At 38.9% G+C, this 17,123-nt stretch overlaps 2 protein-coding genes across 2 annotated transcripts; one reads left to right on the top strand and one right to left on the bottom strand.

The window, feature by feature from the left end:
- Window positions 1–1,266: 1,266 nt before the first annotated feature.
- Window positions 1,267–7,046, top strand: LOC134878342 (kelch domain-containing protein 10-like). Its single transcript, XM_063904316.1, has 10 exons — window positions 1,267–1,499; window positions 2,404–2,496; window positions 2,704–2,925; window positions 3,236–3,390; window positions 3,465–3,613; window positions 3,722–3,806; window positions 3,886–3,952; window positions 4,036–4,083; window positions 4,177–4,316; window positions 4,740–7,046. The coding sequence occupies exons 1-10, from the start codon at window positions 1,421–1,423 to the stop codon at window positions 4,947–4,949; spliced, it is 1,248 nt and encodes a 415-aa protein (XP_063760386.1). The 5' UTR covers window positions 1,267–1,420; the 3' UTR covers window positions 4,950–7,046.
- LOC134878333 (uncharacterized) lies at window positions 6,647–16,236 on the bottom strand. The gene is made up of 20 exons (XM_063904304.1): window positions 16,004–16,236; window positions 14,304–14,447; window positions 14,091–14,197; window positions 13,891–13,999; window positions 13,233–13,349; window positions 13,098–13,159; window positions 12,582–12,734; window positions 11,830–12,021; window positions 11,633–11,732; window positions 10,909–11,050; window positions 10,625–10,808; window positions 10,305–10,404; window positions 9,586–9,707; window positions 9,458–9,489; window positions 9,166–9,278; window positions 8,754–8,899; window positions 8,571–8,665; window positions 8,418–8,496; window positions 8,206–8,314; window positions 6,647–7,790 (listed from the first exon to the last, which is right to left on the bottom strand). Exons 1-20 carry the CDS (start codon window positions 16,071–16,073, stop codon window positions 7,717–7,719), a joined length of 2,250 nt encoding a protein of 749 aa, XP_063760374.1. The 5' UTR covers window positions 16,074–16,236; the 3' UTR covers window positions 6,647–7,716.
- Between the last annotated feature and the right edge of the window lie 887 nt (window positions 16,237–17,123).

Here is a 17,123-nt window from a genome sequence, read left to right on the forward strand (position 1 = left end):
TTTTGTATGTATATTTTAAACATTTTTGTTGGTATTTTATTTTTATTGAGCTGCTGCAATGGCAAAAATTCCCAAATTGGGATAAATAAAGCACCTATCTATCTATCTGTCCATCCGTCTGTCCTGTCCGTCCATCCATCCATCCATCCATCCATCCATCCATCCATCCATCTATCTATCTATCTATCTATCTATCTATCTATCTATCTATCTATCTATCTATCTATCTATCTATCTATCTATCTATCTATCTATCTATCTATCTATCTATCTATCTATCTATCTATCTATCTATCTATCTATCTATCTGTCTAACGTGGCATGTTTTACAGTAAGTGTAATGTTGAGACTGGTAAGTGCTGGTAAACACTGGATACAAAAAAAAGTTTGTATGATCCACTCTTTTCACAATCATTATTTGCTCTGTGAGGGTTACTGATACTACTCTTGCTTACAATTCTTAACTGTACTTAGTTTCACACATTCTATGGGGGAAAAGTCCAAGCAGCCTCTCATGGGGATTGATGTGTTTTGCTCTTTCATCCTATCCCTTTGAGCTTCAAATCCAGATTACCACATGTCAGCAAAGCAGCACCAGAAGATCTGGGTTAAAGGTTGATCCTCCAACCATTTGTTCTTCCCATAGTCACTCAACAGTTGTTCATTATATACCCTGTATAGTTAATCTTGTTTTATATTTCGCAAACAATTTAAAAAGTAGTTTTTTAATGTCTCTCTGCATATTAAAAGGTAATTACTTTACCCTTACTTACTAAGGGATATTGCCACACCATGTTAATCCCAGATGTTGAACTATATCTGATAAAGTTAGGCTCAGTTATTTGGCAGAAACTAGACATATAATCAGTCTTGATGAATCAAGTAATTGTTAATGTGTATTACATTTATTGGTTCACTTATCACTTCAAATAATCTGTTTTATGAGAATGCAAATGTTATAAACTGTACATTTGACAAAACACAGGCATTCGAAGGCATCACCTTTATGAAATGCTGATGTTATTGTTCATTATCTTCTATTTAAAGTACATTTTACTTAAGTAACATAGTAATTCTAATACATCTACATTAAGCTCAACCTGCTGCTATATTTAAACTGCTGTTTAAACATATCCTTCATACTGTATGTAAACATTTAGGACCGCTGCAGTTTTTACAAACATATAAACATGACCATGCGGCTCTTGAACGCGACATGAGCGCTCCCCCTCCTCTGATTGGTCAGCGCAGACCAGCTGCCGGTGACGCGGCAGGCAGCAGCAGGTGTGGACGCTCGTTAGTGAGATTTCTTTATTTTGCTGTGATTGGTTGTACTCATAGGTCCATGTCAATTTGTGGGGTGAAGGAGAAGCGGGTTGCAGTCCAGGTGTGAAGCCAGTGTGTGTGGCTCCCTGTCGAGATGTCGTCGGCCGAGCAGGACGGGAGTCAGTTCAATAAGTTTGAGAAACTGTCTTGGAGGCCCTCCATCCGCGACTCAGGTCTGTAAACAAAACCCTCTGCAACAACGAGCAGCCTGTTGTAGACGGCAAAGCAAATCCAAAATGTAATTAAGTAAGCATTTATCTTGTGTTTATGTAGACTCCTTTAAGAGTTTGTCTTTGATGAAGCGACGTGGTGCACACAGGCCACAGCTAGCTAACGTGCTACGGAAGCCAGTAGACATTATCAGGGAATGAACTCCCAGCTGGATCCACAGTGCTATTGTTATAGTTATTTACTTTAAATGGGGATGAAATCATGACTGAAGGGGACACGTATTTGCATCATGGATTGGGAAGCTGCAGACAACAGGGAATTGTCTCACTTTTATGATAAATAAAATCCATTACTTGCATACGACAGTGAGTTTAAAAAGGTAAAGATATGTAAGTTCAATGTCTGAAACAGCCTTTAACCACACCACATGTTTAGCCAGACAACCCCCAACCACTACCAAATTACACCTTTTAATGGTATCTACTACTACTATATAATACACGTTTAAATATAAGGCTCAACAACGATTTTTTATTTATTCTGAAAGTGTAAAATCTTTCAGATATGTAACTGCTCCAACCTCTGACATGCAGCCATTACATCTGAGCAACTTTAACTCTGGACAATTTCAAAATGAAACCTCTGGACATATATTTTTAGCCTGGATTTTACTTAAGGTTAAATTCTTGAGCCTATTTTTTTTTCTTCTGAATTTTCTTGAAATTAAACATTTTATTGATGTAGTTTTAAGCAAAACTTTTATTTATTCCAGTCAATTTTAAACTTGCTCTGATATTACCTTGGGGTGAATGTTTGTATGAATTGTTCTCATTAAATAAAGTCTAATTAACCTAAAAATGGTCTTACCCTCTCTTACTTTTCACTTTTATTGTGACTGATTGGCAGGCTCCAAGAAGCGAGCGCGGTGGCTTCAGGCTCGGCGCATCTTCTCCCCCTCCTGCCCCAACCTGCGGATCCCCAACAGGTTTCTGAGAGAAGGTGCTGTTATTACATAAAATCTCTTTGTGACTGAGTGACCCCCTCCTGTTACATGTATAATTAACTGTAGGCTTGTAAATCCCAACCAGTTTTATATCTTTCATTTTTGCTTGGTGTTATTTATGCTTATACATGCTCTTCAATTGCTCCATTTTCTTTTTCATCTATATTAGCCCTCTCAGTGTCTTGAACGTGCTCCTCCCACAGGACATTGTGTACCTCCAGCCCGCAGCGGACACCGCTGTGTTGCAGACAGCACCAACCTGTATGTGTTCGGAGGATACAACCCTGACTTTGAAGAGGCAGGGGGGTCCGAGAATGAGGACTACCCTCTCTTCAGGGAGCTTTGGAAGTTTCATTTTGCTACGGCCACCTGGCAGCAGATCCGCACAGAGGGTTACATGCCCACTGAGCTGGCGTCTATGTCAGGTGAAGATTAATATGTTGCTTCCCTGCACACACCCACATGCTCTCCTTTTTAGAACCACCCACCAGTATTATTAAAGGTACCCTTGGACTTTATGACCACTATATGGTCTGTGGAGCGTCAGGTTTTATGACCTATTTGAATCTAGGTGACGCAATACACACTCCTGCTACAGGTTTTACAATAATCTACAGGTGGCAGTAATGCATCAATAAAAACTTGCACATTGAATTTAGAGATAACCTATTAAATTATATTTAATTTTCCTTATTCAGCCCTATTAAACACTGGTTGTTTCTCTCTCGCTCTCAGCTGTTTTACACGGCAACAACCTGCTTGTGTTTGGCGGCACTGGGATTCCATTTGGTGAAAACAACGGCAACGAGGTCCATGTTTGCAATGTTCAGTACAAACGGTGGAACCTCCTCAACTGCAAAGGGAAGAAACCCAACAAGATCTACGGACAGGTGACAGTTTTTGTCTCTTTAAATCTGGTCTGGATATAAGGCTCAAGTCCTAAAATGTTATTCTCTATTCCCAGGCGATGGTCATCATAAATGGCTACCTCTATGTGTTTGGCGGGACAACAGGCTACCTTTACAGCACTGACCTGCACCGGCTGGACCTGACCACCAGAGAGTGGACCCACCTCAAACCCAATAACACCCCCTCAGATCTTCCTGAGGAGAGGTCAGACTGCAGATGTAGCATTAAAAAACTACAGTGGCTTGAACAGTGTGTGACCGTGAATCCCAAATGTTCATTAAAATAGACTAAAATGAATGTGTGGTTTCACAGGTACAGACATGAACTAGCTCATGATGGACACAGAATATACATTTTAGGAGGTGGGACTTCCTGGACGTCATATCCCATGGACAAGGTGAGAGGAAGAAGCATAGACCCAAATATTTCAGAAAAACAATCTGCAACTCTTTTTTGATACTTATTGTCTTCATCAGATTCACGCATATAACTTGGAGACAAATTACTGGGAGGAAATTGTCACTAAACCCCATGAAAAATTAGGTTTGTGTTTAGTTTTTCTTCTTTGCTGAGTAAAGTATTCAGGGACCGCACATTGAATTTACTTAATTTCATTGTCATAACAGGATATCCTGCTGCCCGTCGTTGTCACAGCTGTGTGCAGGTCAAAGATGGTAGGGAGTTTTTAACAGGGCATAATCTGGACACTGGTCCGAAAGGTTTTATTTAGAAAAAAATATATGATTCGCTCTGTTTCTACCTCCCAGAGGTGTTTATATGCGGGGGTTATAATGGAGAGCTGATCCTTTCTGACCTGTGGAAGATCAACCTGCAGACATTTCAGTGGACCAAGCTGCCGGCCACAATGCCAGAACCAGCCTACTTTCACTGCGCTGCCGTCACTCCGGTCAGTTCTTTATCATTCACATGTTCTACTTCTAACTCGGTCTGCAGTTTTTTCATCTGCACTGGGGGAGAAAACAAATCTACACAGAGACACTAGTTTTATGTGCTCGACGGCTGCAGCTTATCTTCAGCTTTTAAATGTTTTTTTAACTGATTGAATTGTTTAGTCTGTAGCCAGAAAATAGTAAAAAATGTCCATCTCAATTTCCCAGATCCCAGAATGACTTTTTTAATGTTTTTTTAGTTATGCTGCTCAAAACTACTATCATATAGAACCGTATATCTTTATAGTTCACCCGAAAATAGAGATTATTTGGTCAATTATATAATCCATTTTCAAAATAGTTACTGAATAATTCTATGTCTGCTAATTTATAAATCAACTAATTGCTGCTGCTCTTTTTTTATGCAACTTTACTTCCAGGCTGGCTGCATGTATGTCCACGGTGGCGTTGTCAACATGTTTGGGAACCGAAGGTCCGGCTCTTTGTACAAAGTGTGGTTGGTGGTGCCCAGCCTGCTGGAACTGACCTGGGAGAAACTGCTGAAAACGTTCCCTCACTTGGCCCAGCTGTCGAGCCTTCAGCTCCTCAGCATGGGACTGACGCACTCACTCATTCAACGTCTCAAATAGAAGGAGCACAGAGACTGAAGGGAGCGGTATGTGATGGAGCAGCACTGACTCATAAAAACACTGATAGCAAAACAATTTTTTTAAAGGACCAAGAGACACTGATGACTGTGGAAAATATTTGAATGCCTTTTTTAAACTTGAGTTTTTTGTAAATATATCTGCATGTATCCATCAAATACCAGGGATTAGCTCAGTCACCAGAATCACTCCTCCTTTTGCTTTGCTCTTGTCAGTTTGGACACACTATATAGTGCATTCCCCATTTTTTAAAATTGTGTTTTTACCACATCACTGTTATACGAACTTGTGGAGCAAGAGCAGGAAAATGTAAATGTTCCAAAGACCTTCTTAAAAGGCTAAATGAATTTGCCTCCGCTGATGTCATTTTAGGTGACTGATCAGCTTGTGTCACTGTTGCCGAAGTGATAATGTATCGCACAATGTGCCATCTTTTACACATGATCAGTCAGCTGGTGCGACCCACTGTCACACGAGTAAGATCAAAAACGACTGTCAAACAATGCTGATATTAAATTAGTTAGTTATAAGTCAGATTCTCTTAAAAGAGAGGACACTTTATGACTGGTATACTTGAAAGTCAAATTAGGTCAATTATTAAAGGCATTATGTTTTATCCTCGAGGGCCTTCCAATTGCATGCTGACATTTAGCTGTGACCATAACTGTACAGAACCGATTTTAAAATGTTCCCAAATGTCACATTAGGCCTTAGGATCAGATAACTCGAAAGCCTTTTTAAATCATAATGGCATCACTGTGAATCGTATAGTGCCTCTTCAATAATTCTTCCTCTTAAAGGGAAAAATAAAGCTTATTTAATAAGTTTGGAATTCATTTAAACACCTGTAGATCCGCAGTGATTCTGCCTTGTTACAGTTTGTACACTTGTAAATCTTACATAAGATTGTCTGTAGTAAGATTTGGATTTGTTCTGAACTGCACACAAAGCCGTCTTTCCCATGTGATCTACCTGGTGTTCTCCAAATGAGCCTTTTGTTGCTGAATCTTTCTGCTCCTGATTAATCAGGACATGTGACTAGCAATTTTTTTTTTTCAACCTATTTATTTGAACTGCTGTTTTGTCTTATAACCCTTTGAATTGTAGCAGAACATGTAGCTACATTTGTTTTTTAATTCATTTTCGTTTCCCTTGATGCCTAAACTCTTTTTAAACCCTTTTATACTTATACATAGGCTGCATTACAATTTTTCCAGAGAACGTGCTGTGGTACGTTTTCTAAAAAAATTAATTAGGGTTGGGACTTGTACTAAGGTAGAGTGAGAGGCGTACTCAGGATGTGGCATGCTTTTATCAAAAGGTCAACAGAAGCTAATCTCATCTATAACTATCATGACAATTTTCATTTCAATTATACACCTTAGTTTGGTTATTGACATGTTACGGCCTTATTTATATCTCTTTCTGAAGCAACAACTTCACTACATGCTCCAACTTGTAAAATGGACTGCCTTGCATAAGATTGACATGTTTATATTGGCATCATTTTTGATGTCCAAAGTAAGTCAAATATCTCCTTTGCATGTCGGTATGGTGTGCATGTCACTTTACATAAACTCTTGGGAGAAAAGGTGAATGTCTCCTCAATAGCAACTATGGCTGTAATGACATCATGTTTTTCAGTTCCTGTCTGTAAAAACAATAAAAACACAGGCAGCCAGTTTTTCAAAATGTTGTATTGACAGAGTTATTATTCTAGCTCAGCACAGCCAGCCATTCCACTCTTTCCAAAATATAGGGTACCAGTGTTTTATCTAAAATAATGTCACTTATTCACATTATGGAGGTAAAAAGTCTACAAAATATATTATACCAACAAAAAGTTTTAGTGCAGATACTTTATATCCTATTCATTTGTAAAAAAAAAAAAAAAAAAACCATTTTTTTTTCCTTCATTTTTCAAAGACCGTAAGAGCGAGGAGTCAAAGGAGACATTGTTAATTGTTATCTTACAAACGCTGCACTTACAGTAGTATAGATATGCAACTTACCTGACATTAAAAGGCCATTCATTTGTATGCTTTATGACATTTAAATAAATACATAATAAAAAGCCCATGTCACAATTTACACTGGATCCTGTTGTCATGACAGGGAGGGTTTTTTCCAAACCACCCTCTGCCCACTTTCTGTAGTCTCATTCAGGGCTGAACAAGGCTCCCTTCTTTCGGGTGGAGGGTGTAAATACAGCGGCATCTCTCACCTCTCCCCGGGCAGGACAGGAAATGCCAAACTTTTTGTAAAACGGTTTCAAATCAGAATCTGTTGGACAAATAACTAAAATACAACATTTAATTTTTAAATCTGATGTTTATAAGCTGCTTGGTTTTTGCCACAGTCCCTGTAAATATTTAAAACTTTCACAAAAAAAAACACACGTTTACCGTTTCCTAGACTAGGCATGGGTACATGATGCTAACTAAAAGAAACACGAGGTAAACATGAAGTTGTTAACAACTATATGACGATATGTAATGTCTATCTTGCTTTGTGCAGTTTACTATTAAATGTTTGCAGGAACTGTTTGTAAACAGCGTGTTTAATGAGGGACACACAGTGTTTAGTCTGTCAGGTAGTGCAGCAGGTGAAGCCAGGACCGATTGTTGGTTTGGAACAGTACTTAATGTGGCGGACCTGGTGCGCAAACTGAGAGGAAGTTTTTAGTGGTATGGTGTAGGGGGCGGTTTGGAATTGGGCCTAATGACCTTCAGGCTTAAAAGTCCCACGGTCAGCAGCCTGTTGGAGACGGAGCGAAGAAATACATAGCCAGCAGAATAAGATAGACAACCACCAGAGCTGTGCCTGAGGGGACAGATGGGGGGGGGGGACAAAGTAACATGTCATAGGGTTAAACATGATGTGATCCCCAATGTTTAATATTACAATCAATCCACCATACTGAATTTGCAAGCAACAAATGTACTATACTATAGGTCTGAATATTTTTGGCTAAATAAAACTCAAACATGTTCAGCATAAAAGGAATTCATCTTAATATTTTTTAAAGGCTCTTAAAATGTTGAGCAGTAGCAATCTGTAAATAAATGATCTCAAACATGCTGGACCTCCAGTATGGACCTAATAGATTCTTACTTTTCAAATGTCCTGTATTTTACAAAGGGGGCAGCAAATCAAGAGGTACTATTGGTTAACAAGTTCATTTTGAGTTATTATCAATGGTTTGTTAAACAAAAATATTAAAACAGACTAAACCTACCCTGAAAATAATCCGACTTGCCGTCCATGAAGATGTAGTTGACAAGAATCACACTGAAGATGCTGGCCCACAGGTGCATGTCACTGAACAGCAGTACAAATCCCACATCCTGTCCAAGAGAGATGATTACAGAAACCATAAGACGGCAAACAGTGGGTACTTTTATGAATGAATCAATGACTAAACTGAACAAAGAGGAAAGGGAGTCTTACGTAGCAGGCATTGAATAAGACCAGGATTGGAATCTGCAGCATGCAGACCTGAACAGCTATACAGCTTCCCACCTCCAAGCTGAAAAACAATAAACATTTACAGATATCACTTTGAAAATTCTTTAAGTACGTTTTTATTAACACAGGATTTACCTTAGACTGATGTTGTTCTGGAGAGCAAACTGGATCCCATTTACAATCTCTGGGATCTCAGGCACCATGGCCAGAACTGTCACCCCGATGAAATACTGTAGAGAGAGAGACACACCTTGATTCCGACCGGAGGAAAACGACCACATCGAAACTGACTGAGCGCGCTCAGAAGCATTTCCTGACCTGAGACACGTTGGGCTGGTTTAATATAGGCTGGATGTGCTCGGTGGCTAGATCAGCACAAGCAGACGTGAGCACAGTGGCCATAATGAGGATGACTAGAGACCTCCAGCGTGACCAGTGCACCACTGCTCCATGGGGGCCATTCTCTGCACAGACAAGCAAAGAGATGATGTTAGCATTAGACAACATTTCACTGTCTTGCAGCGGAATAATGCAAGGTACAACTGGTGTTTATGAGGAGGTTTTCATTAGGATTGGCAGTCAGGACACCACTCCATTTGGAGAAGCAGACATGACTACCAGCACAGAAAAAAGCCTGTACATTGCTTTGCTCCGACTTTGGATAAGAACCTCATGCAACCCTACTCCTTACAATCCCTTTAAACGTGAAATACGAGAAGGAGACTCCTACCCTGTCCACCTCCAACATGGATGTCATAAATGTGGGAGTGCGTCTTCAGAGTGAATATCAGACCAATGATGTAGGCAACTGGCAAGAGGGCAGACACTGTGTAAACCAGTGGCCTGCAACAAGAACACATGTGTGAGTTTTTAAGAGTCTGCTCCTGAAGACAAAAAACAAGCAAACACGGACATGGTGGACTCTTGAATCTTGGTGTCAGAGTTCTGAAATGCACCAACAAGAAGAGTTTTTACGAGACAAGACTTTATACAACAGTATATGAATAAAACATTTAACTTACTCCACATGGTTGCGGAACAGTGTACCATTGTTCTGTTGGAAAAGAATAAAAAGCACATTATACAGTGTAAGTAACTCATATATCGTTTGTTAGGATGTGCTGGTGAGGCTGAGACTTATAATGCCGACCAGATCGTAGTGGCAGCTGTGGCAGACAAACGTCCCGCTGCTGTTTCCTCCAGTGGAGTTGGTGCAGGCGTCGCACACCAGACTTCCATAAGCCTTGGAGAACAGCGTGGGGGCAAACACACCTGCCATGGACAGACAGTGTGTGACATTGGTAAAGCTGTTATATTGCATCAGTTTTGGCAGAGTGTAACAAACCCTGTAGCTGGTTTTGTTGCTGCCCGCCTTTCCGTGAGTATCACCAAATAACCTCCCTATCTCTTCTCCATCTATTGAATATCTCTGAACATGCAACTTTCTACAATTACTACTATTCACGTTAAGCCTGGTTTATGGGTATGGTATTAAGGAAAACAAATGTTAATTTAAAAGCTAACGTTTTCTTTTAAAAGCCACAAGTTACCCTGTTTCTGTTTGATAACTTTAGATCAACAGCCGAAGTATGTGAATAAATTATGTAAAAATGTGTATAGCATTTATTCCAGCAAGTGTTAAATGTAAAACACATACAATGAAAAGGCTTTTCTGCTGGCAATGTAGAGAAAGAGCAAACAGCTTATCCAGCTTACTAAATGTGAACAAATCATTTTGATAGGTCAGGGAGGCCAGTTTCATAAAGTGGTTTGCATTTAAAAATACAGCAGGAAAGAGAAAATTGTCTACACTTCCAAAACGGTTACAGCCTAAAGCTACAGTACATAGAGTACATATCAAACACTTGCCTCCTACAGAGATGAAAAGCAACGCAGCGCTCACTCCTGTAGAGCGACTGTTGAATCTTTGCTCACTGTGTCTCAGTCCTCCGATTATCATGCAGATGCCCTGAGAGAAAAACAAAATAAGGGCCCGAATTCATATTGCACACGCTGTATTGGTGGTGTTGTATGAACGGGATTCACTGATTTCTGAAATGATACAGTATTAAAAGAAATACACTTTTAAGACTTTTTACGGTCGATAAGGCGAAGGCCTTTTAAACCTTTTACTGTTTTTCGCCTTGACTAAAAGCTGCAAAATGTGATGTAAATGCAGGATGGCTCACAGGGATGAAGAGGATGCAGCCAAGCAGCGTGCCGGTCAGCGCTGCTTTAACGACCTCCTGCAGACACGGGTTGGCGGCCCGGTGACCTCTGAGCAACGCTGTGATGTAAAAGGTCAACTCTGTGATAGAGCCAAAGGTGGCGTTCACGACCGCACCCACTGCAAAGTTACTCTGAGCAGAGATACTGTTGAAAATGATGAACAATCGACATCAGAAGGTGTATTGTGAGAAAATGTCTTTAAAATCTTTAATAGGTGTTTTTCAAAGCGATAAAAACAGCTCACCTGGCAATGCCCATACCAATATAATAAGACAGAGGTATGATGGAGCAGATTGCTATGGCAAACTTGACGTCAGAGCTGGCATACTGGTTTTCTCTGTCAATATATCCAATTACAATGGCAACTATTACCAGAGGCAGCAGGTCTGAGAAGGGAGTTAAAGATGTTTACAGGTATTCCTATGAAACTAGGAATGCTCTATTGTGGCATACAGAAATAATAAGAATTACGATTATTTTTGGTCAACATTGAGGGTGGAATTATTCTAAAAATAACGATAAATAAATAAAAATGTTGTCTAAAAAAAAGTTTTAAAAAACAACATGATATTATATATTTAAATACATAATATAGTAATAAAAAACATGAAGCCAACTCCTATTTCTTTATATTCATATAAAAAATAATATATTTATAAGTATATTTGACAAAAATAATTGAGATCAAATATATCATATTGCACTACCACAACCTACATACATTCAGCATTCTGGTCAGCTATATTCAACATATTCAAGTCAGTAACTCAACAAGTACAGGCAGCAGTTCACGGCTTTAAAGGAAATATAACGCAAGACAAAACCAAAGCACCATGGTTAAACAGAATGTGGTACAATAATTGTTTAATCCCTATATTTCTTATAATGATACAAATTGTAATTGAAAATGTAATTCAATACTGCTAAGAGACTGACACATATTTCACACACACACTGGTAAAGGATACTGACAGCGAACACATTGATCCCATCAACAGTGTATTTGTAGTAGTACCAGTTTGAAGCCTGGTAGCAGCACAGCAGTGCTCTGGTCTCATAGATTTGATGCTAAGGTTTAAGCAAAATAAAAAGTAAATTCAACCAAAGCTGATAACATCTCCAGGTTTATGTGCCGTGGGTGATAAGTATTAAATATTTGCCTTGCCTTCCTCTGTGTGCAGGTGGTGACAGAGACGTCCTCAGGAGCCAGGAGAAGGATGACGCCCAGTGTCCGTGCGTTCATCTTGCAAATAGGGATGGTGAAGACCAGGATCCACGAGAGGAAGCAGGCCAGGGAGTGGATCACAAGTAGAGGAGGATATCCCAGCAGGAGCCACACATAGGTGGAGAAGCGATGCTACACAACAAGGGAAACAAATATCCTTTAATTGATGTGCAAAAAATGTGTTATTTATAAACAGGGCCTGAAATGATCTTGTTGCTATCCAGCTGCTGTGGCTAGTAGCTTTCCAAAGTTACTAGCCACTCAGCATTTTCAATAGCTAGAGTTTTGATGTTAGGAAATAACATTGTATTTGATTAAGGTTGAATTTATTTACAAGTCTTTTAAATCTAAAAGGACCAGTGTTTACTCACAAATCAAGACAACATTTAATGTAAACACTGCCGTTACAAAGATGAAAATTTGATAGTGTTGGGTGTAAAGTTAATTTTGTATTTGTTTTTTTACATTTTGTCTTTTGAATCTTATCTGAAATGGTCCAGGAGCGTAACAGATTTATTGAACAGTAAAAAACGTAACTGAAAAAACAAGAAATGTACGCAATAGAGAAGTTCCTATATTGTGTTATCCATTCAATTCATAAAAGTCTATAACCAATTCAACCTGTAATTGTATGGGGATGTGAACAATTAGCACCGTGTTCATGTGCTGTTTCTATGTGAATTTTAAGTTACCCAGTAGGGAGTGCGGAGAGGTCGTCCTGGCAGCTCTGGGACTGGCCCGTCCGTGGGTGAAGGCAGCAGTACTGGGGAGTCATCTCCCGTCCTCTCCAAGTCACACTCACAGTCTGGTGCTTGCTCACAACACATCCTAAATGTTTTTCCAATCTGGATGAACAAAACCAAAAGAAAGTTTTAATTAATGTCCGTTAGAGCACTAACTTTGCATTTTATACAGTGTCATCACAAAGATTAGGGGTGCAACTAACATTAGTTACATTAACAGTGGTAATTGATCCATCTGATTTTATTTCAAGTAATTTCGTATCAGAAAGAGTTTAAATTCCCATCAAAATGTTCCAAAGCTTAGGTGGAGTTTTCAGATTCTGGGATTTGTTTGATCAACAGGCCAAATATATCCCATTCACAGCACTATAATCTTACAATTTGAGGATATGGATGTTAGACATTTATGCTTGATAAAGAGACAACAGCGGAACATCACAAACATAAACTGAACCCAAACCGTACCTCGTGGATTGACTTGCCGAAAGGCCACAGGAAGTAGCAGGACAACTTCAAGCAAAGCTTGCCTTAAGAGTGAGAGACAAGATGTCTGTATGCATCATAAACAATACATTTATCTGTGTTGATTGGCCCACATACCATAGGGTACACCAGTGAGAGTGATGAACATAAAGAGGCCAATCAGGAAATAAGCCAGAGAGATCCACCAACCGAAGATAAGCACATATGCTACGTTTCCAACAGTGATGAGATGACCTAACACCAAGACAAACAAAATCAATCACTGGAAGTACTCGCTTAGATTTTATTTCTGTGGTTTTAATGCAAGTTCTCTCAGTAATAATAACAATATTGTATTGGTTAAGTTAATTGCTGAGATCTGGGAACACAGTGTCCTCTCATAACGCCTGTTCTTGCACAACAAAACTCCTCTGAGAAAAGCGTAAAACTTTAAAGCACTTGCCTCATTTTGTTTCACAGAATTTTTTCTGAACAAATGTTGTCTTGGTTGGTCTTTTTGTTGCCTCTGGCTAAACAGCCTAGACACTCTGGAATCAACTGAGTTTTCTGATGAACATAAAGCTTTACTTGGTGCTTATCAATAAGACTTTTTTGTGAGTTTAGGAATGCTTTCCATGCAGCACTGCAATGGCATTACGCTTTTGGTTTTGTAAGCCACGTAGCTAGACTGTTGGCTTGTTTACAACAACTATTATTGTCTTATCAATCATTTCTCAAGTTGTGATAAACCTGAATCATTCTTGCAAACATACACAGTGAGCACAATACTCCTTACCTGAATATGGTTTAATGACGTTCAGTTCAGAGTACAGCTCTTTCACAACCTGTGACCTGACTTCAAATGGACGCTCCGTCACATGGCTCTTCCACTTTCTGAAACCGAACTGACAAACACACACACCAAATACTGAGTTTGTGTGATGGACGGTCCGGTCAGTGATGCTGCACTCAAACTACTTTGATTTGACGTCTTACCCTGTAGTTGTTGACTAGTTTGTTTGCTTCTACTTCGTTTTCCGCTCTGATGGTTCTCTTGCTTTGGATCTCCTCCCAGCTTTCAGCGTAGGCATGATGACTTGGACCTAAATTAACAACCAACAAGACGATGAATATATATGAACAAAATAGAGGCATTGCAGTTACTTTTACTTGTTTATTTATTTAAATGTGCTGGCACCTAGTACTTACATGTTTGTGCAGGCATGCATTTTGTTGTGCACAGTGCAGGACATATGGAGTGATGTGAAGATGGAGTGTCTGTTGAAATTGTCAGTCGGTTTTGGATCTGTTCAGGGTTGAGACTGGCCTGGGGATCATGCTCTTGTGGAAGATCTGCAACACAAAGCAACAAATTATTTAGATTGCCAATGGCAAAATGCTTGATGTAGTCCCAAAGCAAGTGATTCAAATATTTAAAAACTATTAAAATTACATTGACTTCTTCTATCTAATTGAAAAAGCTATAATAATGTAGGTCCAAATCATATCTGTGTTAAGTTGCACATCGGATGAAGACACCACACTTACTGTCTGTCTGTCTGTCTGTCTGTCTGTCTGTCTGTCTGTCTGTCTGTCTGTCTGTCTGTCTGTCTGTCTGTCTGTCTCTGGAGTAATTACTCCCTCTGACTGCCTGACAAGAGCTGGATTTGTTCTGAGGAGGAACCAGAGGCATGACTGCAATTAAGTAAAGGGTAAAAATTGCCCTAGGTTATTCTTTCATTATTTCATTTCCAGGGTTGGTTTCTGAGACGATAAAGCCCTGATGAATGAATGAATACAAACAGATCACTGGCATCACGAGACAAGCAAGCACAAGAATTGTGACTTCCCCATTTAAAGCTGCTTAAAACCGTGCCTTCGTATGTTTCCTCTTTCTGTTTTGGTATTTGCTTCTGATAGAACAAACGTAAAAAATACCAGTTTTAGCCTTGCAAGGGTGCATTAGTTGTGCTTAAATATAAAAAGTAATGTGTAGACTCAGTTTAGTTTTGTTCATCCCTTAAGGTTCACAATGAAGAATAGAGATGGGAAAGGAAGCATAGCCACATGTTTCATCAGAAGCATTATTCATAAAAGACAGACTTTATTATTATTTAGTTGTTTAATAAAACGTCAAAAAATGCATGCAATTTTAAAGCATATTCATTAATTCAGGACATTCATGAACTGGGTATTTATTATATAATATATGTATATCAATAGATCTTTAAAGACTGCCGTTTTTTAGATTTTTTGCTGCCATATATTGAAAGAGAACATCTGAATTGCAGCTACGGCAATTATTAATTAATGAATTAACTACCTATTTTGATAAATTATGAATTACTAACAACAACAAAAAAAGGTGCCGAACCTTCCCTGATTTCAGCAAGAAGATTTGTTTCGTGTCTGTTTGAGATTATTTGAGGTTGCATGTCCCAAACAACTATTCCGAGGTCATATTGGATTCTAGGACATTTTAAAGATGAATTCCCAAATATAACCAACTGAGTAGTACTAATAGATAATAACTAGCTAGCTATTAATTAGTTGCAGTTCCAATGTGGACAGTTTTTCCGACTCAAAGCAGCAAACACAGCACAAATAGATTTCACTAGCATCTTCATGGTCAGTTGTAACAGAGACATTTTGTGCATTTAGAGACCGTACTGGTGCGTGCAGACACACGAGCACACACGCAGTGAGGAACTAGGTCGTCAACAACACGACTTGACTGTCCAACAATCTGCGTGTTTACTCTTTTCATTCACATGATGATATAACAGTTAATACACAGTATGCTAACGGAATTAAAATGGAGAACGCGTACAGAGCGCTGTAAAGGACATAGTCTGCTAGTTACAAATAAAGTTATTTTCCAAAACTGATCATGAGCCTCAGCTGCTAACCTTGTACGAGTTCAGCCGGCTTTCTCCTCCGACTGCTGGTGTCTGAGCTCTGTGCGGCTGACAGTGACATCTCCGCCGGTAAGCAAAAAGCACCTCACGGTAAAATCTTGATTCTCATCTCGGTCAATAATACCGACCCCGCTCATGCGAAGACGACACACGATCCACCGCGGAGGATTATACTGCTTTGAATTGTGGGAAATGTAGGCCATGTTACTAGAGCTCCCTAAAGGGGGGGAACGTATGCTGTTAAAAATACGCTACAGGGGTGAAAAGCAGAGGTGGGTCGAAGTATACAGATCCTCTATTTAAGTAAAAGTGTAGGAATACTGTGTTACAAGTAAAAGTCCTACAATCAAAATGATACTCAAGTAAAAGTACAAAAGTATTAGCATCAAAATATACTTAGAGTACCAAAAGTAAAAGTACTCATTATGCAGATTGGCCCATTTCAGAATAATATATTTCAATTGTTTGGATTATAATTATTGATGTATTAAAGTATTATCGAAGTTGGGAATGGTGCAGCCAATTTTAATGACGTTGTATGCTGCAGGGTAGCAGAGGTGTTACATTTAATCAAGTATACTAGAGTTACATTTGTAGGTAGCCTACTTGTATTTTACTTGAATATTTCAATTTAATGCTACTTTGTGCTTTTACTCCACTACAATTCAGAAGTTAATCGTGTACTTTTACTCCGCAAAATGTATTTTGTACCTCTAGTTACTTTACTGATTTTGAATAATAATGTGAAATATAAACAACACTTAAATAAGACTTTAGTATACATACTGTAGTCATTAAAACTAGCTGCACCTTCACCAGCTTTGATAAATACATCAATGCATCAATAACTATAATCAAAATACATAATACATATAATTCAGAAATGGACCAATTTGCATAATAAGTACTTTTACTTTTGGGAATTTAATTATATTTTAATGCTAATACTTTTGTACTTTTACTTTAGTAACTTTTTGAATGCAGGATTTTCACTCATAACCGAGTATTAAAACACTCTGGTATCTATACTTTTACTCAAGTAAAATATCTGAGTACTAGTCCCACCTCTGCAGAGTAGCTGTTTAATATAACGCCAGGTGTAACTAAAGTC

The sequence above is a fragment of the Eleginops maclovinus genome, chromosome 2 (assembly GCF_036324505.1).
Source record: "Eleginops maclovinus isolate JMC-PN-2008 ecotype Puerto Natales chromosome 2, JC_Emac_rtc_rv5, whole genome shotgun sequence".
Classification (NCBI taxonomy): Eukaryota; Metazoa; Chordata; class Actinopteri; order Perciformes; family Eleginopidae; genus Eleginops; species Eleginops maclovinus.